The sequence below is a fragment of the Taeniopygia guttata genome, chromosome 1A (assembly GCF_048771995.1).
Source record: "Taeniopygia guttata chromosome 1A, bTaeGut7.mat, whole genome shotgun sequence".
NCBI classification, from domain to species: domain Eukaryota; kingdom Metazoa; phylum Chordata; class Aves; order Passeriformes; family Estrildidae; genus Taeniopygia; species Taeniopygia guttata.
The window spans coordinates 66,233,003-66,258,409 of NC_133025.1; the positions used below are offsets into that span (position 1 = coordinate 66,233,003).

At 39.0% G+C, this 25,407-nt stretch overlaps 1 protein-coding gene across 26 annotated transcripts in view; it reads right to left on the bottom strand.

Moving 5' to 3' along the window:
• Positions 1 to 8,621: 8,621 nt before the first annotated feature.
• Positions 8,622 to 25,407, bottom strand: part of PLEKHA5 (pleckstrin homology domain containing A5) — a 163,467-nt gene continuing 146,681 nt past the window's right edge. For 13 of the 26 annotated variants that reach the window (XM_072923796.1, XM_072923789.1, XM_072923794.1 and 10 more), the window contains 7 exons: positions 24,029 to 24,144; positions 21,845 to 22,054; positions 18,073 to 18,231; positions 16,762 to 16,883; positions 15,825 to 15,973; positions 14,636 to 14,720; positions 8,622 to 11,575 (listed from right to left, as the gene is read on the bottom strand). In XM_072923796.1, the coding sequence (XP_072779897.1) occupies positions 11,557 to 11,575; positions 14,636 to 14,720; positions 15,825 to 15,973; positions 16,762 to 16,883; positions 18,073 to 18,231; positions 21,845 to 22,054; positions 24,029 to 24,144 (860 nt within the window). In that variant the 3' untranslated portion in view covers positions 8,622 to 11,556. Of the gene's footprint in view, positions 11,576 to 14,615; positions 14,721 to 15,824; positions 15,974 to 16,761; positions 16,884 to 18,072; positions 18,232 to 21,844; positions 22,055 to 24,027; positions 24,145 to 25,407 lie in introns of those variants that run through there. The other 13 variants (XM_041713684.2, XM_030263537.4, XM_041713681.2 and 10 more) reach the window with 5 other exon arrangements.

Consider the following 25,407-nt stretch of genomic DNA (forward strand, 5'->3'; position numbering starts at 1 on the left):
GTTTGTGAAGTTGTTCAAACCACATCTGGACATGGTCCTGAGCAGCCTGTTCCAGCCACTGCTGCTTGGAGCAGGGGGCTTGGACTCTAGGATCTCCTGAGGTGCCTTCCAACCTTAACTTTTCTGTGATTCTGTAAAAGTGATATTATATTATTCCCATGTTACAGATATTCCCATGTTACACAGAGGCACAGGCTTTGCTAAATCTGCAAAGCTAGTATTTTTCTGGGTTCCCAAATATCACCACATACCCTGGCTTTGCCCCAGCCTGATGTGGGGATGAAAATCATAATTCACACCACTCCTGCCTTGCAGCATGCTTTGTAAAGATGGGAAGGGAGTCCTGGTTGGGAGCCAGGACTGAATGGGGCTGTGTGACTGGGACCAAGCCCCAAGTCCCTTCAGGCAGGTTTGGATGAAGTCTGAATGGCTCCATTCAGAATTACCAAACTGGCCAAATTTAGGATTCTGCTACGTCCCGTGAGATTAGAAATGACAAGTAAGTGAGAGTATGTGTTTTCCATGATTGCCAGATCTTGGCAGGCTAGAGACTTAAGGGAGAGAGGTTATCCTTAAGAGAGGCATTTATCACACACTCCAGCCAGCCTTGGGCAAGACGCTGTCTTAGAGAAAAATCCAGATTTCCCAAAACCTTAAGAGCTGGACAATTCATCTTCTCTCCCCGCTGCTCTGCTTGTGTCACATAAGCAAATACAGATTCATGTAATGGGAAGTTTATCAAACAGCTAGATATATACAGAATTAATTTATCTAAATAGAATTTATTATTTGGTAGGTCTGAGCACAAGCAAACACATGAATTTCAGAAAAGTTCAGAATCACATCCAAAGATGTGAATTGCCATTATTAGGGTATTCACTGAACAGAGAAGTCATACTCAGATTTATCAAAACTAATTTAACAATTACAAAACCAGCAGGATGACTTCATTGTCATTTGCCACTAATGACAAATGTTTATTATAGATAGTGTATTTGTCTTCTGAGCTATTAAAACCCCGTTTGCTATTCATAATCCTCAAACCTTTCCTGTAAGATGAAGGATCCGTCATGTTCATAGAAAATAAGCCAAGCCTGTAGAAGTACAGCACCCCTCCCTATTCTCAGTCAATCAAATCTGAGAGAGAGAGGGGGAGACTGATGAGAACAACCTACTTCTCTGTGCGTGGCATTCACTGAATGTGAAAAGGGGTTTCAGCAGGACCGAGAAAGTAGCTGTTGTCATGACAGCACTGGGAAGCCCAGGGACTGAAAAGATCTTCATCAGCTCACTGCAGCAATGCTGTGCCAAAGGAACTGTGCTGCCTGTCTGCAGGCTGACAACAGAGCCAGGGGAATGCCTGCTTGTCAAACCTCCGTGGTTTTACTCTGCAAACTTCCCCACTCCTGGCCTCTGAAGCTGCAATACAACTGCAATCTGGCAAGAATGGATCTCTCCCACCACCCTCCTTCCCCTTCAGTACTCCCCACGCTTTCTGTTTCTCTCTTTGGTTTCACAAGGACAGCACACAGCCTTCTTGCACTCCCTTTTGCCACAAAAATGCCACGCTGAAGGCAGCAGTAGCCTGTAAAAAACCCAATCAAACACCAGCTCATTCTGCAGTCCAGCTCAGTCGATGTAATGACTGCCACTCCTGCATCCTCAGTGCAAGGGGCAGCGTGTCTGTGTGTCTGGTGCTCCCCTGGCAGCTCTGGGGCAAGAGGCTGAGGATTTCTGTGGCAGGGTCTTCACACCAAGGAGGTGGAATGTTACCTGCTCAGCTCTGGCCACTCCAAGTCAATGCATTGCTTTCACACTGTTAGGCATCCTGCTGTCTGTGCTCACTGCAATCACCACAAGCACCAGTTTTGGGAGAACTGTTCCATTCCCAGTGGAGTTTTATTTTACAGAAATGACTAAAAATGGTTCCTGCACAGGTGAGAGCCTCATAATTTAGACGAGGAAAGAGAAAGTAAGGTCTTTTTGGCGGTGCACATATCGATAGAGTTCTGGTGCTGTTTATTTGAAGCAGTGGGAAATGAGAACATTTGGAAACTTGTTTAATGCCCTCACTGGTTATCACTGATGGAATGAAAACTGAGATTGAGTGCTTTACACCCAATCTTGCAACAGCCACCTTTATTGCAAACTAAATGCTCAGGGATAGGTGCCCTCAGAGGAATTTTACAGGCTTTGTCTGAAACTTTGGCGTCTCTGGTATTGATTGCAAAATTCATATTGACCTCAGTGGGGCCAGACTATCAAACTCATCTTGAGAGCTGCTGAACGAAGGAGTTTGGAGGAACCCACAGGAAATCCTGATATCCTGGTATTATTGATGGCTGCTAGGAGGTGGGGACTTGGCCCCTACTGCACAGGAGACCCTAAGTTGCACTCTATTCAGAATTTCACCCTCTATCAGTCAGAATTTCAATAGTTCAGAGGTCCACTCTCTCAGGAAGCCTGGAATACGTGGCAGAATTGGGAAATGTAGATCCTAAATTAGCTCAATGCCCCTATGATGTGCCCTGTGGATGCACTGTATGTCCTCTGATAGGCAAAGCAGCGATTCCCCTCTCCTAAATTCTATTCCCAGCTCAGCTGCTCCCAGATTCTCCAAACAGCTGACTGCATAGGAATGGGCAAAGCATTTTTGCATGTTGCTGTGCAGAAATTTATGCACCTTGGTTAGGATATGTTTAAGAGAGTCTCTTTCCCAGGACTGCTCTGAGGTGCAGTTTTGTCTTTGAAGCCTTTCTGTGAAAGCTGCTGTTAAACCCACACATGGAGTGTTCTCAGCAGGGATGGGCCTGACTTTTAATGACCTGATGCTTTTGAGTTTAGTCAGCCTTTTAAAACTGGGGTTTTTTTTCAGTCAAGGTGACCATTATGTGCTTGATGATTTTTGCCTAGTGACAGACGCAACCAAATTCAAGAAACAAATACTATCCTAACAAATACTATCCTATTTTCTAGGCAGATCAGTGCCCCAAAACAACCTCATATAATACTGAAGTTATAGTAGGAAAAGGGGCCCTATATATTCTTGGCAAGCTGTTGCTATAGAGGCATACTGTCAGCAGCAGCTTGGCTTTATATTGCATTTAAGTGGATAATTTATCAGAACCATCATCTTTGCAGTTGAATTTCTGTCTGGGTTTGGCAATGCTAAGCATTTGTTTCATCTTGGTGAAAAGTGGATTCAGCTATTTAGAGCCTGGAAAATAGAGAAACTTTTCAGAGCAAGGTGAAAAAGCTGATTTTAAATGTGGTGAATGTTACAGTCCATGCCTACATGTCTTCACATAAAACTGGGGTCTCTTAAATTGAGGAAGCTATTTGATTTAGGTCGTGCTAGTGCATAAGAGGTACAACAATGAGGGATGTATTATAAAGTGTAACTCAGGTACTGAAAGCATTAAGGTATCAGCTCTGCAGAGAGCCATGACCTACTTCTGCCTTGTTTCTTCCAAGGAAAATCCTTTGGCACCACTTCAGGCCATGGTTTCTGTTCTCCCTGCTATCTTGAGAGCCTGATCTTACACAAAAGTGCCTCAGACACATCCCAGTTTCTCAAGCCCAAGTTTCATGTAGAGAGGAAGCAAAGCAGCCAATTTAAAATGGGGCTTTACAGAAAAAAAAAAACCCCAAACATTCTCCTCACCATCCTCAGTAAAACATAAATTAAGTGCTGGACCAATGTCCATGAACCAGTTGTATTTCAGATTTTTTATAACAGTACATATTTTGGAGGCCTTCTGGATATTAATACAGTCAGATTTTGGGACTTTCTTATATTGCAGTAAGTGATCTCAGTCCACCACCTGCACTGCACTATGGTAACTCCTTTTGCAACACTGCATGCATATTCTTTTCCATTACATACAGCATATTCTCATCAGCTGATGTTCTACAGTAAAACCTCAACAGCTCAGTTTACATCATGCTTAACAAAGTATGACAAAATAAATGCTGGTTTAAAAGCCGTATAAATATTGAAACATGAAGCATTTGAAAGTTACTCCCTTCCTCCCTTATCTAATTATACTGTTAATAAGCAACATGCAGAACTTCATTTGAGATGTTGGAACCACAAGAGATCAGATTCTCACACAAATTCTCTCCTGTATCATAATGGTTGCAGTGTGAGCGTGTTTAGCTTTAAGTCATGCACTCTATTCACCTGAAACCAAAAAGGCCGTTCCCATCTGGGCTCAGATCTGCTGCATCAACACTAATTCTGTTGCCCTGGTTATATGCAACTGCTGGTTAGGCCAAGAACATATTTTCTCTGTTTTGCAGTCATTTGTCTTGCAGTTCCAGTGTAATACCATTGTCTCCTTTTTATCTTTAATTGTTGCTGTGTACCATTAATCAGCAACATCACGATACTTAAAAGTCACTTTGTCTTTCCATTTGGTGAAGCAACCCCATTCTATGGGCAAAGGAAGGCTCTGAGATGTGGCTGCAACCTTGCAAAGAAACCTGTTTATGCAAAGTCCTATCAAGAACTTCATTCATTTAGGTTAAAGGATCAAGTCCTTAACATTTGAAAATACACAATAAACACACAACACTGCATCATTGAGTAGGAAGGTTAATAAAAATACAGCCCGGCATTAACATTAAAAAGGCTCTAAATTTTTTCTTCACAGGTAATTAGTTCACACAATGAAATAATCTCCTTTCTTATCCTGGAAACACATGCATAAAACAGCTCAGATAACATCATTTACATACAGGCTGCTGCATCCGCATGTTAATGTCTGGCAGTGAAAAGTTCAGGCAAGTTTGTAATCCCCGATTTCCTGCGCGTGCTCAGCACCCAGATTCCCAGAAGGAAGGGAAAGAAGGGACAGGGATACTAAATATTCCTGAGATGACAGGTCAGCTGCAGCCCGCCACATCTGGGGTGTGTTCAGAGTTTCCTAGAGCACGGGGGCTGAGAAATGCCCAGACACTCCTGGACATTTTCTTTTTTTTAAATTAACTCGGTATTTGTTGCTTTTGTCAGTCACTTCTGGCCATGGCCATCACCCTAAGCCTATTGTGCTTTGTCCGCCGCGCTCCACCGCGCGGTTCTGGGCGCAATCTGCATTCCCATTTAAAGCACTATCATGTCACCCATCAGCGATCGCCGCCTTTCATCCCCTAAAACTCCCATACAAAGGCAACCACGCCGTGAGCACAAAGGGCCAGGCACAGGGGGAAAGGAGGGAAGCTGCAGTGGGAATGCAGCGGCAGCCGGGCTAACTTTGTTCTCCTTCTGGGTGAGCTCTTGAACTTGGACTGACAACACCCATGGCCTTCATCTCCCGCTTCCCCTCCTAACACAACTTATCTGCCCAGGGCAGGAGCCATCAGCTGTAGAGATCTTAGACTTCACATACCTCCTCTGATTAATCGCCTGAAAATGTTGTGAAAGTCAGGGCTTCTGTCTGCAGGTGAAATAACTGCAGCGCTCCAGCCAGGGGAGGATGGATGGGAAGCACTCCTGTGAAATAGGCACGGCTCAAAGCAAGGCTTTAGAGCCCCGCTTTTTACAAACATGATCCAGCTGTGCTCCTTGGGGTCCACGAGATTTTAATGAGGCAAAAGTGATCAAAATGTCATGACCTCTGTTCTCCCTTGGCCTAAAATCTGGATGATGGAAATGAAGTGGAGCTTAGCTAGGTTATATTTAGCTGATCACACAAAATGGAATAGCTTTAAGATCATGAAATAAAAGTTTTACAATAAAAAGCTATGAGGTCAGAGTAGTTATACCTCCAAATCAGCTTATATAAGCAAGTGTGGTTTTCCCAGGTTGTAATCCATGAATATTAACCAATTCCTCTTCACTAAGGCAATCTCCTAAATGGCTGAGGCTGGTTGGTTAATTTGTAGCTGCTACCTTGTAAGTAGTGGTCAGGATTTCACACATTATCCAGGCACTTTGTCTTTATTAAAGATATTTTTTATTTGTAGGCACAATATACTAGAAACAGTAGTTACAAAAAATTATGGGTCTGTTGGCACAGGCTAAGAAAACAGCCAGGAATGTTATTCAAAGGTGATTTTGGTTTCCAGGCAATTTCCCTGCTCACAAAATGACACCTCTAGCTAGACCTGACTCCTACAAACTGGCTTCCTTGCAGTACCAGCCAGTGCACGTGAAAACTCTCTGAGACATTCTCCAGGTAGCCAAAAACCAAACACAAAATAGCATCAGGTAACATTCATCAGAAAGTTCAGCTGTCTTTTGTCCCCTCTGTCTAGATATGACCATTTCAGTGTACAGACAGTAAACCCAAGAGCCATTAACAGCTGTTTCCTAGACTGGTGGATGAGCATACTAAAAAAAGAAAAAGAAAAAAAATCATTTGTGTTTAAAGCTAAAACATCTGAAACATGTTCTTGCTGACTTGGGAATTTACCAAGAAGAAAGTTGCACAGTATGAAGCACTCAACTTACATGTGTAATCAGTGTCAAGACTCACCAGAAATTCACATTGTAAAGAGGTGATTTATGAGCTGAGTTGCTGAATTTTTTGTGCAGTCTTTTTTCTCCACTCAATTGCTTTGAAATGTACTGTCAATTAATGACAAATTTCTCAAATAAATTCTTAGCTATTTGTTTATATACCTACTAATTATTTTATTTCTAGTAAGGTGACTATTACTTAGAAAAAAGTTTTTTTCTAAATAGAACCCATTGCTGAAAATTAAGATTTACATGCAAGTTTCTTGGGAATCTTGGACGTCTCTCATTACATGCTTTTGACTGAATCTTTCAGGACAATAAGCACCTGCAGATTTTCACCTCTCCAAACAAGAAACTGATTGCCTGGGTTCAGCTGCTCATGTAGGGACAGACAGCTGGGGTGTGGATAAGGCAGTTTTCCTCCACATAAGGAACACAGAATATTTTACACGTTGTAATGGATTTAAAGATGCAGAAGGGAGTCCAGTCCAGCACCAGTCACTTCACTGTGACACAGACCAGATAACAACAGCTGAGGATGAGGTACCTTCCTAAAAGTTTTCACTGAGCAAACCTCGAGGCTGTAAGTAAATCTTCCTTGTTCTACATATACAGTTAAACATGCAGAGTCTGCTTTTTTTTTTTTTTTTCCTTTCTTTTTTTAAACAGTACTCATTTCACCTTCAAAAGAGCAAGAGGGTGTTTCCATTTTTAGTCTGAAATACTTTGAAGTATTCCCGTTCCACAGAACAGGGATCTGGATAGTATTTGACAAAAAGAAAAAAAATTAATTCCTTATTTTCAGTAATAAAGAAGTTAATGATCCCACATCTGGTTTTGTCCAGATATACTCTACAGCAGCCCACTGAAAGCAGCACTGTTTGCCTATAGTTTTACTTTTATCCCAAACAGAACCTAATCCAGCCTAAATAAGCGTTCCTCAACACATCCCTAGCCAGACTGCCACATGAGGCAATTAGCAACCCCGATGCTGATGTCACTTACCCAGAGCTGCAATTAAGAGTTGCTTGCAGCTTCACCACAGCAGCCAGATAATATTTACACAGACCTTAAAAACATTTTCTTTGGCATACCACAAAATGAAGGAACACCACAAAAAAAAAACCCCAGAATCTTCATTCCACAAGTAACATTTGAGTGCTGACACATCTGGAACAGCTGGGTAAGGAGCTGTGCTTGTCAAGCTCAGAAAGCAGCTGCTTTAAACCTTCATTTTGGGTCAGGCATTTGTTTGCAGCCACCAGTATATTCTGTTTTATTTTGTAGCAGTTTCTTCAGTGTTCCCATATGGACAAGCCAAACAGCTCTTAGGATATACCAGCAACTATATATAATGTTCTTTAGAAGAAATGAAGGCCAGATGTTGCTTTGTTATCTCCACGTGCATCCTTAAAAAAGTTAGATTAAGTTGTTTCAGATATATTAGCAATGCCAGGTATGGGCAATTTGTTTATCGGCCATTTAAATGTCAACTTTCTAATGGACAGAAAAGAACATTTTAACTTAGGATTCAAAATAATGTAAGATTAAACTACCCTAGAATAACTTCAGAAAATAATTATAGCACAATCCAGGATCACAGGGACAAAATAGTACTGTGTAGAAAAGACATGATGAGCCATTTCTGAGATCTGAATGAGTACTACTTATGGTTTATTAGAAAAGGAAAAAAATAAAACCCCTCTACCTTATCTTTAAAACATAATGAAAAGTTTGAGGTAAGACTTATCCAACAGCACCACTGATTAAAGGTCTTCTATTCTACTGCTTTGCTCACCCAGGGTACAACTTAATCCACTAGTCTAAGTCTTAGAGAATTTAATAAATCTATTACTGACAGAGTAATTCATTAATGTTTTCATGTATGCACTCCAGTGGATCCAAAGGAGTGGATAATAATTCTGTCACAGACTGTCCAATTAGTGTGATTTAGATTGAAATGTGCAAATATTTTTTCTGATTTCCTGAAAATAGAACCTTATTGGACCCCCTTTATGATGCATATTTCTGAGGAAATGTGAAGACTACTTTTTCCACATCAGTGATAACATAAACAAGGCTTGGGTTTCAGCTGCCTGGTGAGGTCTTTCCCTTTGAGCCAGTCCACAACATACAAAAACTGCCAAGACACCAACTGTAACTTTTTCAGTAATGTCACTTTATTAAGGGACTTTAAAGATTCACATTCTCTAGTAGCCTTGGAACAATGCAAATGGTGAACAAAAGACAAAAATAGATGTAATTGGTTCTGAAAAGCATGAACATCTGTAGAGAATGTGTTGCATTATTCCTAAGGACTCCTGCTTTTGAAAAAAAAGCACGTTCCATATATACAAGTGTCAGTGCAATAGCCAATAAAGCATCAGTCAGAAATATAAAAATATCCTAAGATACAAACTTAAAATAGATGTTTGAAGGCTGACCATATCAGTATTCTGATATTTCTATATCTCAGGAGTACGATCACTGGGATGAGTTATTCTGATGAGGTAAGAAAACAGCAGATGCTCTGTGATAACACAAAGCCATACATTTATTATTTTTTTTTCCGTAAGACAAAAAAATAGAGCACCCAATGAAACTCCAAGTCTTTGCAGCCTTTGCCCACAGGAAGAGAAATGATAGTCTATGATCATTACTATATTCCTGCATCATTCACCTTTGCTGTCTTTGCCAACAGTTCAGCAAAACTTGCTCATTCTTCCCCCCTTGCCCAGCTCCATTATAAACTGCAGGTTCCTTGCAGATACACCAAACCAACAATGGTTTCAGACACAGGCAACATCTATAAATGTCCAAAAATCACTTAGTCATTCTTTCCTTTATTGGTTGCAATTCTTTTCTTGGCAGCAAGGGCTGAAAGAGATTGCAAAACTTGACAGCAAACAGATCTCTCTAGAAGGGTTAGGGAGAGAACAGGGTGGGTCTATTTGCTCTGCCTCAGGTGTTCCAGTGATGCCACTGAACTTAAGCCTTGGTTGGTTGTGCAATAAAATCACATTCTTTTTCCTTGCTCTGTCTTTTGCATGGAAGGATGCACTAATTTGGAGCTGCTGTTCCAAAAAAAAGAGGGCGATGTGGCAACTTTTCAGCTCCATGCTGTATGCCTGCATCATCATTCATCTTTCCTTCAGCCACCTCTTCCACTGTAACCCCTCCAGGCTCTGCTGCTGAATTCTGACCCCTATTTTTTTCACTCTGCAGAGAAAATGGCAGGACAACAGGTAGCCAGACAACATACTCTGTATCTTTGTGGCAAAGAGCACCAGGAAGAACAGGCAGCAGAACTGGGGGTGCCAGAAGAATCCAACAAACACAAACTCCTACTTGGGGAGAGGGGCAATGGTAAAGTAATTTCAAACTGTGAGACAGTATCAGGCACTCCTCTGTGGAAAAGCACAATGAATTATATAGCTTCTAGAACAGTAATATTAACTTGATCAGGATATGATTTGTATGATAAAAAAAAAACCAACAGGAGCTGGCAGCTGCCTTCCTGTGAAACTTGCCTCACCACTTATGGCACACACATGCACTGAAGCACACAGCAGTTGCCTGAACCTGCAAAAGATTCTTTAGCTTTACATCCTAAGATTCAAAAGCTTTCAGTGAAATATTTTTGTTTCTCTTAATTCTTTTCTAACCCTCTTTTGTCTTAGGCAAAATCAGGCAGCTGTGAGAGACTGAACAGCAAAGCTGGTAACATCTGTAGTGTGACAACACTTGACAGATTATTTCAGGTTTTCTTTCAGTTTCTGGAAGATGCTATGCAGATGCCAAAGCCTCCAGGAATCCTCACACTTCTCTCCTTAACCCCAGTGAACTTGGCAATCAGCGTTTGCAAATATTGAATTACTGCCCAACACACCCCACTAAGACAGGCTATTACCTCCCGTGTAAACAGGCAGGGAATGGAGGAGCAGAATGACTAAGTGATTATTCCAGTACCACAACACAAGTCTGGGAGAGCCAGGAGCTGAACCTGTATTTCTTGCATCTCATTCTCAGGTTGTCTGTTTTGCTCTGTGTTGTAGCCTTAATTCTTTCCCGAAGAGGAAGACTGGGATCTCTTAAGAGTCTGTCACTGCTACTCTGGTTGACAGGTGATGTTGCCAATGGGGTAGGAATTGTTGCATTCCCCACATCAAAAGGTGGAACACAGTGTGACATCTGTTTGCTGGAAGAAATACTAACCATACAAGTCCTTAAGAACATCAACATTTATTTAATATGATATAAAAGAAATGGGATATGAACATTCGTATTTGAACAATAATAAGTGGCTTCTTATACTTACATCGTATGTGCTCATTGTATAATATATACACAATGAACATAATTACATTTGTACACAAACTAAGTACTGGATTGAAAACCTGCTTATTGCTGTACACACCCCAACCCCATGAAGGAAAAGCCCAGTACCTCAAAATACCTACACTCCATTTTAGTCAAGAGAAAGGAACCACTAACATTAATGTCTATGTTGACAGAAGAGTGGCAGTAACTGCTGACATTGCAACCTGACCAAGAAATCATTACAGCAGAAACAGGACATCTCTTACTAAGCAGTAATAAAAATGGCACATTTTAAATATATCTATATGTATATATATATATAAAAATTTTACAAATAAATTTGTTAAAACAATAAACTGTAATGTTTAAAAAGTGTAAAACAAGGTTCAGTGGTGATATGTAAAATTAACCGAGTTATGCATCTAAAAGAAGCAAAAAAAGTAAACTTATATGATCCATCATTAAAAGAACATTAAATTCTGAAGAAGAGCAAATGAAGCTCTGACTGTAGGCTGCACATTAAAAACGCCTTTGTTTTATGTGCACAGAAATCGTAGCAGCAAGCTGGTATCAGGAGAACAATCTGAAGGTTGTTGAGTGTACACGTGGGCCATTTAAAGCTCTCTTGGAATAAACATTTTCCAGGAAGTGATAAAATGATGCTCTGTGGCCAAAAGCATCAGAACTATGAATTTCATAGATTTAAAATATACTGTACAATATCTTCTCATATTTTCATAGGTCAGGTCCATACATCTCAGGCATGAATTGTTTCAACAGAAGCCATTAGTGCTGAAAGACAGACACAGATTAAGTTACTCTATTTTAGCAACAGAATATCATCTAAAGAACTCAGGGGATTAAACACAGCAAAGAACTCTTGACCTCAATGTAGCAATGTAGGTGTAGAACATAACAAAAGAGCTCAGAAATCAATTGTTCCAAAATCTGTTTTCCTGATGAATAATACTGCTGTCAAGATATTTCAACAGAAAGAAGCAAAGCCAAGATTTTTTTTTTCAAATTTACACCACTTGGAATGAAAGTCTGTTTACTCTGAGAGTTTTATCCTGTTACACATGGTCACCTCCAAATGCTCCTCACCTAAAACTAGTAATAATAGCAAAGATCCTAAATAGTCTTAGAAATGCAAGGCACATTTTGAAGAAGGATGCAGAATAATTGAGTTGCTACACTGCACTGGCAGTGTAGTTCAAATGCTCTACCCAGAGCTTGCTGTATTTTGGTAATTGCTACAAGGACTTCTATAAATAACTTTTAACAGTTCATTGGTACAATGTTCCTGAGCTTTGAACCCAGGTGCTGTATAGAATTTCATTATCCCCCCATTACTCAGTGCAAATGCAATGCTTAAAATCTAACAGGGTTAGTGGTACACACAAGAGATTTGTCTCTGCAAAATAAGGGCTGTGACAAAAAAGGAGCTTTGTGTTAAGGGGTTTCTCCTTAGTCCTACAATATCCTGTGCCAACCAATTTCCCATGGCAAACTCCCCTGGCATCGTGCCAAGACTATCATTTTTCTAATTGACTGTAGAAGCCAAATACAGGTATTACCTCTTCCTTCCCTGAAATCCACTGTACATTTTCCAGATGTTGCCTGAAAATTTTGCTTGCATATGACCAGGGCTGATCCTACAGCCTGGAAGTTCCCTTTGCCACTTAAGACTTCATGAAAATGAGGGATGCTGCATTCCTGTGTGTTAAAATATGGGCCAAAATCCTTCAGCAAATCACTGGAATACTGGAATCACAGCTCTAGAAGGCAGAGGGCAGTAAATACTGCAGGCAAGCACTGTGCTCCATCCATCTCCTCTGTATGCTAAGTCCAGCTCATGGAATAAATTTATTTTGGAAGTTCAAGGAAACAACCAACAGAGGCATCAGATGCAGCAATGCAGAATGTAGGTGCCACAGTTAAGAGCTTTCCCCAACTCAATCCAAACACTGAGCAGCCACAGGGGATGTGTCTGAAGTTCTGGAACCCTTTCTCCATCAGGGTGAGGCAAGTGCAAGCAGAGAATCAGACTGACAAGTGCCATTCCAGATGGACCATTCTGCCATAAGCAATTAAAGCCTCTTTAGGGGCTTTTGAGGGTAGAGCTGTCCTGAACACTGAAATGCTTCACCTGCAGAACTGGCTGTGGGCACACACCTCACCAAGGGTGGGGGGCAAGCCTTTTCCTCTTCATTTCTCTTTATTTAGCATAAATCCTAAAGGAAATTAATTTGCTGATCTGATCTTCTGAGCTGAGAGCAGCTTAATGCAATTGGTGATAGATTTCTGGTTGCTACCCCCTTCCTGACAGGTGCCCTGTGCCTACAGAGAAAATCCAGCAGTGCAGTTTCACTTTCATTACTGACCCAAACCTCAACTGGTGGGGGAATGTTTGTCCTATTTAAAAAGGAGATGCATGGTAAATGTGGGTAAAACTATATATTTATATATGTTTATAAATATATACATTTATCTATAAAAATATTTATTTATATTTATACAGTGAGCCTAAAAAGCATTAACACAAATCAATATTCCCAGAAGGAAAGTCCCACTCAATTTTATGAAAACAGTTCTGAAATAAACATTTTGAATAAAAGTAAAAAAATTCAAGCTAAATCTAATCATGGCAGACCACACCCATCAGGAAGGCAGGAGCAGTGTCAGGACTGAATGTGAAGATGGCATTTTCCACTTTCTCAAAAGGAGAAAATATTTTAATAATATGTTAATATTTTTCCTTTTTTTTTTTTTCTTTTTAAGGAGTATAAATAATTTCTTGCCCTTAGCTGCTATTAGAAAGGTCTCTGTGATGACTAATAAGTCTAATTTTACTAAAATGAAACCTTGGCAATTGAGACTGAGACAGTAAATTAAAAAAAAAAGCATTTTCACATCTCCTCGTGCTAAATGACTGAAAATGTCTCAGTTTTAAACTGTTCTTGATTTTAAAGAAGGAAGGAGAGAAGGAAAGAGAGAAGGAAAGAGAGAAGGAAAGAGAGAAGGAAAGAGAGAAGGAAAGAGAGAAGGAAAGAGAGAAGGAAAGAGAGAAGGAAAGAGAGAAGGAAAGAGAGAAGGAAAGAGAGAAGGAAAGAGAGAAGGAAAGAGAGAAGGAAAGAGAGAAGGAAAGAGAGAAGGAAAGAGAGAAGGAAAGAGAGAAGGAAAGAGAGAAGGAAAGAGAGAAGGAAAGAGAGAAGGAAAGAGAGAAGGAAAGAGAGAAGGAAAGAGAGAAGGAAGGAAGGAAGGAAGGAAGGAAGGAAGGAAGGAAGGAAGGAAGGAAGGAAGGAAGGAAGGAAGGAAGGAAGGAAGGAAGGAAGGAAGGAAGGAAGGAAGGAAGGAAGGAAGGAAAAAGTTTTTTAACTGTTTGTTTCTATGTCTTAAGCCATGAATTCTTCAGGCCATTAGCCCATTCCCTCCTGTGCACCACTGAGCTCTGGTTGCCCATTTTGCCCATGGCTGAAGCATCAGGTCTCATCTGCACCTGTGCAGTGATGCTCATGCCTTAACTCCCTGTTTTGGAACAGCTCAGGCTGTTAATTCCAAGGGCTATTACCCTGCCAGTTGTGAAGAACATGCTTGATAAACCAATTAGCCCTTGAAAAACCAATTAGCCCTTTCTCTTTGTAGCTGGACAGAGAATGCACTCATTGCAAGCAAATCAATGCACAAATTTATTTGTGTTCTGGCTAATTTATATTCAACACTGCAGGTAACTCTGTCTTGCTGAGTATCAGATGTTTCTCACAAAAATAACAGCACACAAACAACCTGGAAGAATATTAGGAAGGGGAGAGGTGGGAAAGAAAGCACGTACTTCTCTGTAACTATACACACATGAAATGGGATCCTTCTGTGAGCTGTGTCTGTGTGGATGGAGCTGGTGACAAGGACGACTCTGGTGAGGAAGGCAAACTTTTCACTGCGAGTCATACAGCAAAAGAAATAAGAATATAAGTTACAGGAGCCATAATAAAGATTAGCTTGAAAAAGCACCATTTCAAGCCACAGCAAATATAAGCAGAAACAAATGAAAGCTACACAAGTAAAGGCTTAAAATCAGATCAGCACAAAAAGCACAGCTTCAAGGAAGATCATAGCTGATCCTTAATCAGGTTTAGAAATAAATAGTAGAACAGCAAACACAGGAATGCTGATGTTTTATGTTGCCAAGAAAGAGAGGGGGGAAAAAAAGTAAAATTTAAGCAGTTGGGATAGGCCCAGACCCACCTTCATATCCCAGCTCAGATTAACTAAGGTCTTTCATTCTGCTGAGCAGTGCAAAATGTACATGCAAGTTCTGGTTTTGATTAGCAAGTCACAGAAAGGATTGCTGACTGCACTACAAAGGTCCAGATCACCTTTTATATCCATAAGTTGAACCATTTGGCTTACTTAACCATTCCCATCAGCAACCATCCTAATAATGTCTTGAATTTTATCTTCTCCCTTCTTCCTTCCCCCCTTTTTTTTCCTTCTTTGCTTTATCCCACTCTTCTCTTCTTGCAAAATAGTCCTCTCCACGAGTCATTGTACCACTCAGGTGGTGTTTTCTGTTTCCTTCTTCTTTCTTACCCCTCAAAATGTGGCCAAACTGGGCTCTTATACTTGCTAGTTTAAAACATTGGAAACTCTCAATAATTCCACAACTCTGGGCATATCTAAGGTCACTCAGCAGCAGGGAGTAATGGTAAAAAGTCTACACATAGCCAGGACTGAGATGAAAAAGGAAGCATTTGCTCCAACCAACAACTACAGTATGACTCAATTTCTGGCAACAGTTATTTAAATCCCTGAATTAGCAACTATAAAAGCTATATTAAAACCTCAGAAAAATGGAGTTTCTGTAGCTGCCCACTGGGAAACTATTTTTCTGTGCATTATAAAACTGTACACTTCACATGTAGACTAGCTCAGCATTTTCAATTCACAAGGGTTTCAGAGCATCAAAAGACACAATCAAAATGCAATAAAGTTTTACATATGTAGTGGATAAGTTGTGCTTCAGTCAAACTCTTTTCCATACCTGCTGCTGCCTGATTTCCTTTTGAAGACTGTGCTGCTAATTCAAATGAAGACACAATCCCTTCTTGTTCTTGAACACTGAGTATTTCACTTTCTTCTGAGCTGCTTTTGGGTTTGTGGTTTGCAACTGTGGTCACACTCTGCAAGCTGCTTAAAAGAAGCACAGAATTTAGGACCTACTCTAACTTAATTTCAGGTGTTAACCACTAAGTATAGGAGCTATAATTTAATTTTATCCTGTTAATAGAAAAAAGTTGCAACTTGCAAGTCTGGGTAGCATAAATTAAGCAGGCATTTTGAAGCCCTTCTACTTTGTGTAGTGACACTTTTTAAAAAGCACCTGGGATTTAATTCCTTTCTGCATTCCTGCAGTTTCCTACTGCTGAAGGGTCCTGTGACAAAGTTATGACCTAGTGTGAGAGCTCACTTAGGACCTGCAGTGCAATTTACACCAAAGCTATGAACTGTGAGAGAGAACTATCCAAGATATAATATCCCTCTAATTCTGCAATGCTGCAAAGCAGTGAGGTAAAAAAATAAAGCAGGAGATGTAGAATAAGATGCTTTGTTTGCTCCTAAATTAATCAGCAATAAAGAGCATGCTATGGAAGCACTGGCTAGAGTGTTCATAATAAATTGATACAAAGCTTGAACTGACATTATTAAACACATTTTGGAGGCCAAGACAAGGAATATGAATACATTCTGTTTATAACAGGGATAACACTTGAAAATAAACATTGCTTCACCCACCAAGTCATCAACTCTGACTGAATCCTGCAGCAGTCAAGCCTCTCACTGGATTTTCCTATATGTAAACCTCTCAAAACCATATAAATAAACCTTTTCAGTATTTATGGCAATTGCTTGGTCCATTCAGCTAATAAATACATCATGCAAGTTTAAAATAGCCTCTGAACATCTTGTTTGTTTTTTACCTTATATCACCATCATGTGTTTCTTCCAATTTATTTTTCTTTTCTGCTTTCTCTTCATTACCCCCTTCTTTTGAGTCAGATACAACATGTGCATCTGATAAAAGATCATCAGTTTTTGACAGCTATAAAAAAATTGAAATCATGAAACAAAAAGCTGTAACACACACTAAGTGGCAGATAAGAAATACAGTACCAGGAAGCAGTTTTATTAACAGACAAATTTTGCCATCATGTATACTTAGTAACCCAGAATTACATAACTTAAGAAATTTTTATCAATACCATGCAGGTTAATAGAGTTATCCTAAAACTTATACCAGAGGCCAGGGGCAGGGTTTGCCTTAATAACTTCCAGAACTTATCTGAACTCTTTGGATTGCAGCCTGCCTGTTTTTTCATGCTATCCCTCTCTTCACGATGCCAAAAAAAATTCCAGATGCTTCAATATTTTGTTAATAAGACTGAATGCTGCTCCTAAAGTTTGATATAATTTGAGTGTATTACTTAATTTTCCTTTTGAAATATTTGCATATTTAACAAAACAACAGTCTCTTAATAAGGAAGTGTTTCTAATGGATAACAATAGAAATGAGTTATTTGATTTTATACTATTCTCCATCAGATATATATATTTAAAAAAGTAAATATAAAATAGGAAAACAAAAGGATGATTAAATAAAAGGATGATTAACTGAGGAATATGGATACAGAAGAAGGCAAAAAAACCTCTACATAGTACTTTAAAAAAATATTAAACCATAAACAGGATATGATTATGTAGAAGCAGCTCTAGTAATCCATTCTTACAGTCAGTCTGGTTTTGCTGAGTGTTAAGGGCACTTCAGTACCAAGGTAATTCCCTGCCAAGAGTGCTTCTAACTATTTCAAAGCAGAAATCAAAAGCAGTGAAAAATACCTAAAAGTACAGGTACTGCCTACTTGCATGTGTAATTTGTTGTGTCAGCTTTATTCTGCTTTCTATAAACCATTTGATGCACTACAGACAACCAAACAAAAATTCAGGGACATTAAATGGCTGTCAAAACTTCCACTGGGGTAGCCTAAGCAATGAATATGTCAATTATTATTCTTATTTAAAGATCACACACAAGAAAATTCAATGTCTCAGCTATAGACAGATGCTATTGAATGTTGTGATTCTCTATGGAGTATTTTATTTTTAACAAGAAGTCTTTATCTTCCAAGCAAAAGGAACTGGTTCACTTTCCCATCCTCTGGTGCATGTGTCTCAAAATAGTTTGTTACTGCAGGACAAGCTGATGAACAGTTTAATAAGGAATAGTTCTGTACCTCTTTAGCAAAACTTGAATTATGTTCTTGATCTCCATCATTTCTGAGTTGTGCTATTTCTTCTCCAGCACTTCCATTTTTTTGTTTCAAATTATTTTCTCTGCTGGTGCTCTCTAACTCCTTCATGTTAGCAGATACTGTATCATCCTTTTTCTGATTCTGAGGAACAAAATTGGTACATGGACATACTGTTACAAAAGTTATCACAGCCTCAGTTCTGAGCCTTCTGCTGCCCTCTGACTGATTATAAAAAAATACTTGAATAAACCTTAAGCGTAGATTGCAATAAGGTAAATGGAAATCATTAAGGACTCACAATTTTCTGAATTTTGTACCATTCAAAACAGTTCAGCCTATATTTCTTTGTCTGCAAGATTATTGTAGTTTCTGCACCACCTTCCTTTCCAGCCTTTCAATGTCACCCTTATCTTTTGAGATTTCATTCATATTTAGCTCAGTCACAAATCAGCATTCTTACCTGCATTCATAAGCACTGCTCTTTTTATAAAATAGCCTTTTCTGGTTTAAGAACAAAAATCGATAAAAATCTGCTTTCAGCACAGAATTCTCAATGCACCTGCATGCACTTCCTCCAATTATCCTGGGTATCCTCCAAGCCTGTGGTGTGAACTGATTTAATAGAGGACAACACAGTATCTGATAATGGCAGAGGATATTAATTATTTCTTAAAAAAAAAAAAAAAATAAATCCACCGTGCAGAGAAGAAGTTGATACGAAAATTTTGAGGAAGGATGGTAGAGGTGACTTAAGATTGTGAACTGTGAACATGATATTAGCAGGCCTGAAGGGAGGCTCAGCTGAGAACTGGAGCTGAGAAAAGTAGGAGCCATGGAGGCAGTAAATCTCAAAGCTGAACTCCTGTGATCTAACACATGCACCCTATTAAGAGGAAATTCCCCCTAAGTCAGCTCATAAATCAGTGTCTCTGCTCTCCTGAACTGAAGTATGCACCCCTTATCATCTGCTCGTCCCAACAACAGTTGTGAAGCAACTTCCTTTTGGATTATGGTAATCACTTCAAAATTACACAGCAGGCCATTTATAAAATCCTTTTCTTAAATAACCAAACCACAGTCGAAAAGACTTCCAGCAGTTAATGCCACTGCACCATTTTTCTAAAAATCAATAGACATAAAAACGATGCTTTTAGAAATAAAAGCTATTACTCGGCATAATACCTCATCCTGGGGCTTTCAGCCAAATAGCATTCTGGAAGAATTAAAGTTATGATAGAAAAAGTGACTTTGTAAAGTGGACTATTAGCTAAATATTCAATTCAGAGATCTTCCCACTTACTCTATAAATTTCTTACCATCCAGAGAGGCCTGATTTCTCAGAGAAGACTGAGGAAGATGGTGCAATGAACAGAATTACTCTGAGTTCTGGCCCAGATTTTGCCCCACTCACCCTGAGGTATGGAATTCTATCACAGGGAAGAGGCAAAGCTTAAACTTTTCTTTTGTAAAAATTACTGAACAAAACATCTGCAAAGCTTTGCTTGTCACGATGTCTTCTCGAAAAAGGCAGTGTTAATCACAGAAATATTTGTAGGAACTCCCTTCCCATATAGCATTCCTGATGTCAGCCCAAATGCAGATGCTCTATTGCAAAGGCTAAACTGGAATTCAGAGTCTTCTGGGGATGCAAAGCTCTTGATGAAAAAGTAACTTTTGTATAGCTCTGTAGCAGCCTGTCGTGCTGAGAGGGGAAAAATCCAAACCAAAATGCAAAGCTGAAAAATCTGGAAATGCCTGATTTCCTGATACTGCAATATATTTAATCTGCCTTTGGAAAATCAGATGTTTAAATGCCTACAAAACAAATCCAACCAACCAACCAAACAAAAAAAAACCCACCCCAAAAAAAGGCATTTCTGTACCAGTAGAAAAGCAAATAATAAAAAAAGCCAGTAAACAGTGTGGTCTGAAGAAAGAAGTATTCCAGAAGATTAAAAACCCAAAGAAACCAAACATCAACCAAAAATCAAGTCCATTAAGCTACTGGAAAAGAAAACTAATTGGGTTCAGTTTGGCTTTTTGGGTTTTGTTTGTTTGTTTGGGGCATTTTTAGATATATATTCAGAATAGTATTTCCTGGCTAATGACAAGCACTTATATCTTCCTCTCCTCACCCTTTACCCATGAATAACTTTTTAGGCAAATAAACAAGTTTAAGAATGAGTGTAAATAAAAGCATGGGCTCTATTTCAGTGTATTTATGGGCTCAAACACCACAGCAGAAGAGCACCACTGAGGAGCTCTGATCATAAATATACATTCCTACCTAAAAACGTTGCAGATGCTGGAATACATTATAGGGCAGAAAAATCAGCACTGAATCCATTTCAACATCAATGGAGTCACGATTCTCCCTGATCTTGTATTTAGTCACAAACCTTACAATTTCACCTTGTTTGCTAAATTTGACCAAAACACCCTGCCCTGTTCCCAAACATCACAGTGCATAATCAAATGGACGTGGATTTGAACTGTTTGTTTCCCAAAAAGGCAAAGAAGTGGCTCCTACCATTAGGTGTAAGCACAAAGGTTGTCCTTTTGAGTCTGTGACTCCACAATTAGCCTCCAATCAACTCCTGCTCTGAAACACCAATAATATTGAGTCCTTTCCTTTTCTCTCCCAGACAAGCTTGTTGGTGCCTCGTGAGAAATGGATTTGCAAAAAGTTCTCAGGGGTTGACAGAAGGCCCACACCGTATGCAAAGTTTGACACAATAAATGCTGACTTAGAAATGGCATGGAATAGGGCAGATATTGTTGGGAGAGAAATGGAACTAGAAACAAGTTTCAAAAGATGGCCTTGCAAATAGGACTGGATACTTTGGAGAAATAGAACTATGAAAGATGCATTGTGGTAGGACCTACAAGGGGTAGTTTTAGATGATTGGCTTGAAGGCATCTGCAGCATGGCATGGTGTGGCAAGCTCATTTCTCTCCCTCTTAGGATTTTTCATAGAGGCACACAGAGAGAAATGAAAGAGGAAACAATTTCTATTTCTGCTCGTTGTTTTTCCTATGTGGAATATGTTTGGAGAATTGTTTACCTGGGGTGATTGCTTGATTGGATTCAGGTGAGGATTGTTTGAGCCTGATGGCCAATCCAACCCACCTGGGGCTGGACTGTCAGAGAGGGTCACGAGTTGTGTTAGAGAAAGTAGTATATAGTTTTAGTATCTTCCTTTTTATATAGTATGTTAATGTATTTTAGCATAGTTATAATAAAGAATTCATTCAGCCTTCTGAATTGAGTCAGATGTTGTCATTTCTTCCCATTGGGTTCGCCTGCATTTACAATAGCATGGCAAAAAAGCTGATAGGCCAAGAAACACTTAAAATGTATTGTGTAATTAGGAAATAGTTGGCTTCTGATTGTGATGGCGTGAATTATAACATCTGTATTGTCTCACCGTTCTCCTGAGACTGAAAATGGAATAAAAGCTTTGAAAACACCCCTCAGTTGCCCCATCTCTGGGCCAGGAAAAGGGTATTCCCAGACAACCTGGTGCTCCTGTGTCAGGAACAGATAACTCGGCTAAACTGTCCCACCTGTCGGAAAGCCCCGAGGTCAGTTTTGTAAAGTGCTGCTGTTTGTTTCCCAAAAAGGCAAAGAAGTGGCTCCTACCATTAAGTGTAAGCACAAAGGTTGTCCTTTTGAGTCTGTGACTCCACAATTAGCCTCCAATCAACCCCTTTGGTTTTTAACTGGACACACTTTGATCACTGTGGGACCCACCTGTGCCAGCTTGAGTGGATTATCCCTGACATGGGACAAGCTCTGGGAGGGAGGCTGCTCTGAAACACCAATAATATTGAGTCCTTTCCTCTTCTCTCTCAGACAAGCTTGTTGGTGCCTCTTTATTCTTTCCATCTGTTCCTCCACAGTCATTCGAGGCCGTGAGCCTTCTGCAAGGCACAGCTGCTCCACTGCACTCCTTGGTCTTTCCTTAAATGGAAGAGGAAAAAAAAAACAATATATAAATATATATATATATATGTGTATATATATATATGTATGTATATGTATGTGTTTCAACAAAAACTAAAGATTTCAGATTGGTAACTTACCAGAAGAGATCACCTAATGATTTAGTAAAGAGCAGAAAAATAGTAGGCAAATAAAGACCTCCTATATATGTGAAAAAAAAAACAAACGTACAAAACCCAATTATCAATAAATGAACGCTAAAATTCAAAATAAAAGGAAGGAATAAATTGCTCTTCTGAACAGTAACATTGCCATCACCAACAATAAACATCAGGAGAATGGGTAGATGCTCTCTAAGCCACCCTCTCAAGCTGAAACAATTTACCAGACATTATAAAACTGGGAAACACAAGATATTTGACTGAGACAGAAACATAATTGAAATTTAATGATCCAGGACATTTACACCAGTTGATCTAATAGTAATTTCTGCCTTTTTATTTCAAGAAAAACTACAGCTGGGCATCATTTAACTGGAAGTGTAGGCTGAAACAAATTTATTACCACTTAAAAATCTGTAATTATAAGCATTATATTTTTCCCAAAATAACACCCATTTACCTACTCTCTTCTTGAAATTCACTGGTTTTCAGGCAGATTTGTACTTTTTATGACAGATAAAAATGACTTCAAGCTAATCAGCTGCATTCAGTACATTTCCAGGAATTTATTTCAATTATGAAAAGTGCTATTCTTTCTCCAGTCAACATCCTGGGAGTTTCTCTCTCCTCTCCCAGGCTTCTCACAACTTCTCCTCTATTTGTGCTGCAACTATGGCAAAAGTTTTCCTCTCTTTTGCATGAACTACATGTAAAACTGTGTCTTTAACCCAGAGACTACAGAGCTGACCAATCTGAAATTTTGGGCTTACTACCTGCATACTGCTTATTACATCCTTATTTTGTGGCTGCTATTTCCCAAATGGTTTTAGCATTGAAATAAATAAAAGCCTGTGTTTGTTTTAAAGGGGCTGTTCAACTGCCAAACACAAGTGTTTGAAAGATGGTTCACGTGCTTTCAACTCAAGCCTGAACCTCAGGAGATCAGCAGATTTATCATTTACCATTTAGCTCTTGCCCAGTATGAGGGTCTCCATGCAGTTTAACATGCACAGCATTTATAATTTTATTATTCTTTCTATAGCTGTCTCTGTTAGAATTTTGGACGTTCAGAATTTTAGACTTCTTGTGTTTTTAAATATAGACCTTTAAGAAAAAGGTCACTGCATTTGACTTGAGGTTGTAGAGAAAGTTTCTAAAATTGAATGATAGAACTGAGGTTACAAATGTGTAGTTTAAATTGAAGTGTGTAATACGATATAGTGGAAAATGTAGAGTTTAAAGTTTTAGAATACAGTAATACATATAAAGCTGAGGATAGAAGTTTTAAGGTATTAGTCAGTCTTTTTTGTTCACCTTCTTTACTTTTTTCTTTATGGGTTTGAGTGGGATTTTGCAATTAGACAGAAAAGTCTGCACTGTGGGACACAAGCAATTAGCTATTGAGTTAAAAGTAAAAATAATTCAAGTGTCATTTCTTATATTAAATAGTTCTTATTTTAAAGACTTTGTAGAGATAAATACAGAGCCATTTTGTAGTTTGATTTAGTAAAATGTTGTAGAACTCACAGCTTGTAAGATTGCAATATAGATAAGAAATAATAAACATCTGAGCCTGAACATAAAATACCATCTCAAGTGCTTTCATACCCAACCCTGACCCACGCAAAAAAACCCCAAAAGAATCCAACTAGCATAATTAGTTAACTATACAGTTGCTTAATCTAGTATATAATGCTTCTGTAACAGTGATTTTTATTTATTTCTTTCATTGTATTTTTTTGTAAAGATCATGAAAATAACTTCAACTTTTGGAGTAACTACCAAACTTAAAAATGAACACATCCAATGCTCAAATGTCATTTTAAAGTACCGTTCTTAGATCTATCTTCTTATTCTTCCTCAAAGTGACATAGGATGCTATTGTTGAGGACTCTGGTGTTGGGGATTTGGTTCTGGGTGGTACAACTCCCACAGGGAAATGTGAGCCTGCAAAACAGCAAAGCAACATACTGAGTGCTGTGCAAAGCACTGACAAAACTGCTGATTTGTTTTCTAGACAAGAGACACTGTCAGCCTTGGGAACTCTTCTCCAAAAGGCAGATTCAGAAAGTGGTGCTGAGAGTTGGCGGGTGCAGATATTGAAAGTCCAGCCAGCTCTTGGATGGCCTCATTTGTGTGTGCACACCAATGCTCACGTCTGTGTGCGAATGAAATCAGCCCTGAGCCTGCTCAGCTGGTGAGTGAAAACAGGAGCTGAGGATATTCTGCTATGAGGCAGCAGTTTGGGTCTCCTTTAGACATTAAAAAATGATAAAACACAGCAGAATTCCATTTTGTTTTTGCGTCACCTTTATGTACCACACGGGTCACAAATATTCCTCAGCTCTCACATTTGACATGGTCCCATTTCTCTTTAACTGCTGATGTTTGACAAGAGAGGGAAATGGTTGGCATAAGCAGTATTCAGTACTGTAACTTTTTAAAATTTCCTCTGAAATTATTTATTTTTAGAACAACCCTCAATAAGAAATTTCCATCATTGAAATATGACTTCTTAAAACAGCAAGGTAGAAAAAACTCAGATGAGCTGCCTTTCAGTTTGCTTCCTCATCAGCTTAAAAACTTAAGACAGAATGGCATAAAAATGTTTCCTCTCATGGCTTACACACTATAACAGAACTGAAACAATCAGACATGGTTACATCTCCCTCCTGCACTGGGATTGTTATTATGAGTGAATGCCCAGAACAAGAAATGTCTGTTAGAAAATTCATATGCTCACATGATAAAACACAGCTATGATAAACAACACACTGAAGGGAGTTTTAGAATATACAGAGCCTCTTGCTGCAGTTATTCTGTTCTACACCTCTAAATATTATTTATCTTAGAGCAATTTGCACTATTGCTTTCCCTGACTGAGGACTGTTTTTCTACAAATGGACAGAATAAAATAATTTCTGTCTCTGAGACAGAAAGCAGATTAGAGTGCTTAAAAAGTGTTGAGTTTCTTTACATAGTCAGTGTAGATTTTTCTCATTTTGTCTTTATCATTACTTCACCTCTTGACATAAATTACTGTGAATAATCAGAAACATCACAGGTCAATGAAACCTAGGCATGTTGTCAGAAAGACAAGTTTCTCAATTTAGGTCACTGATAATTAGCAAATCTCAGGATAAATATTCCATTTTCTGCCACCAAATTAACAGAAATTTAATTATGTGCCTTAACATTGTATCTCAGCAA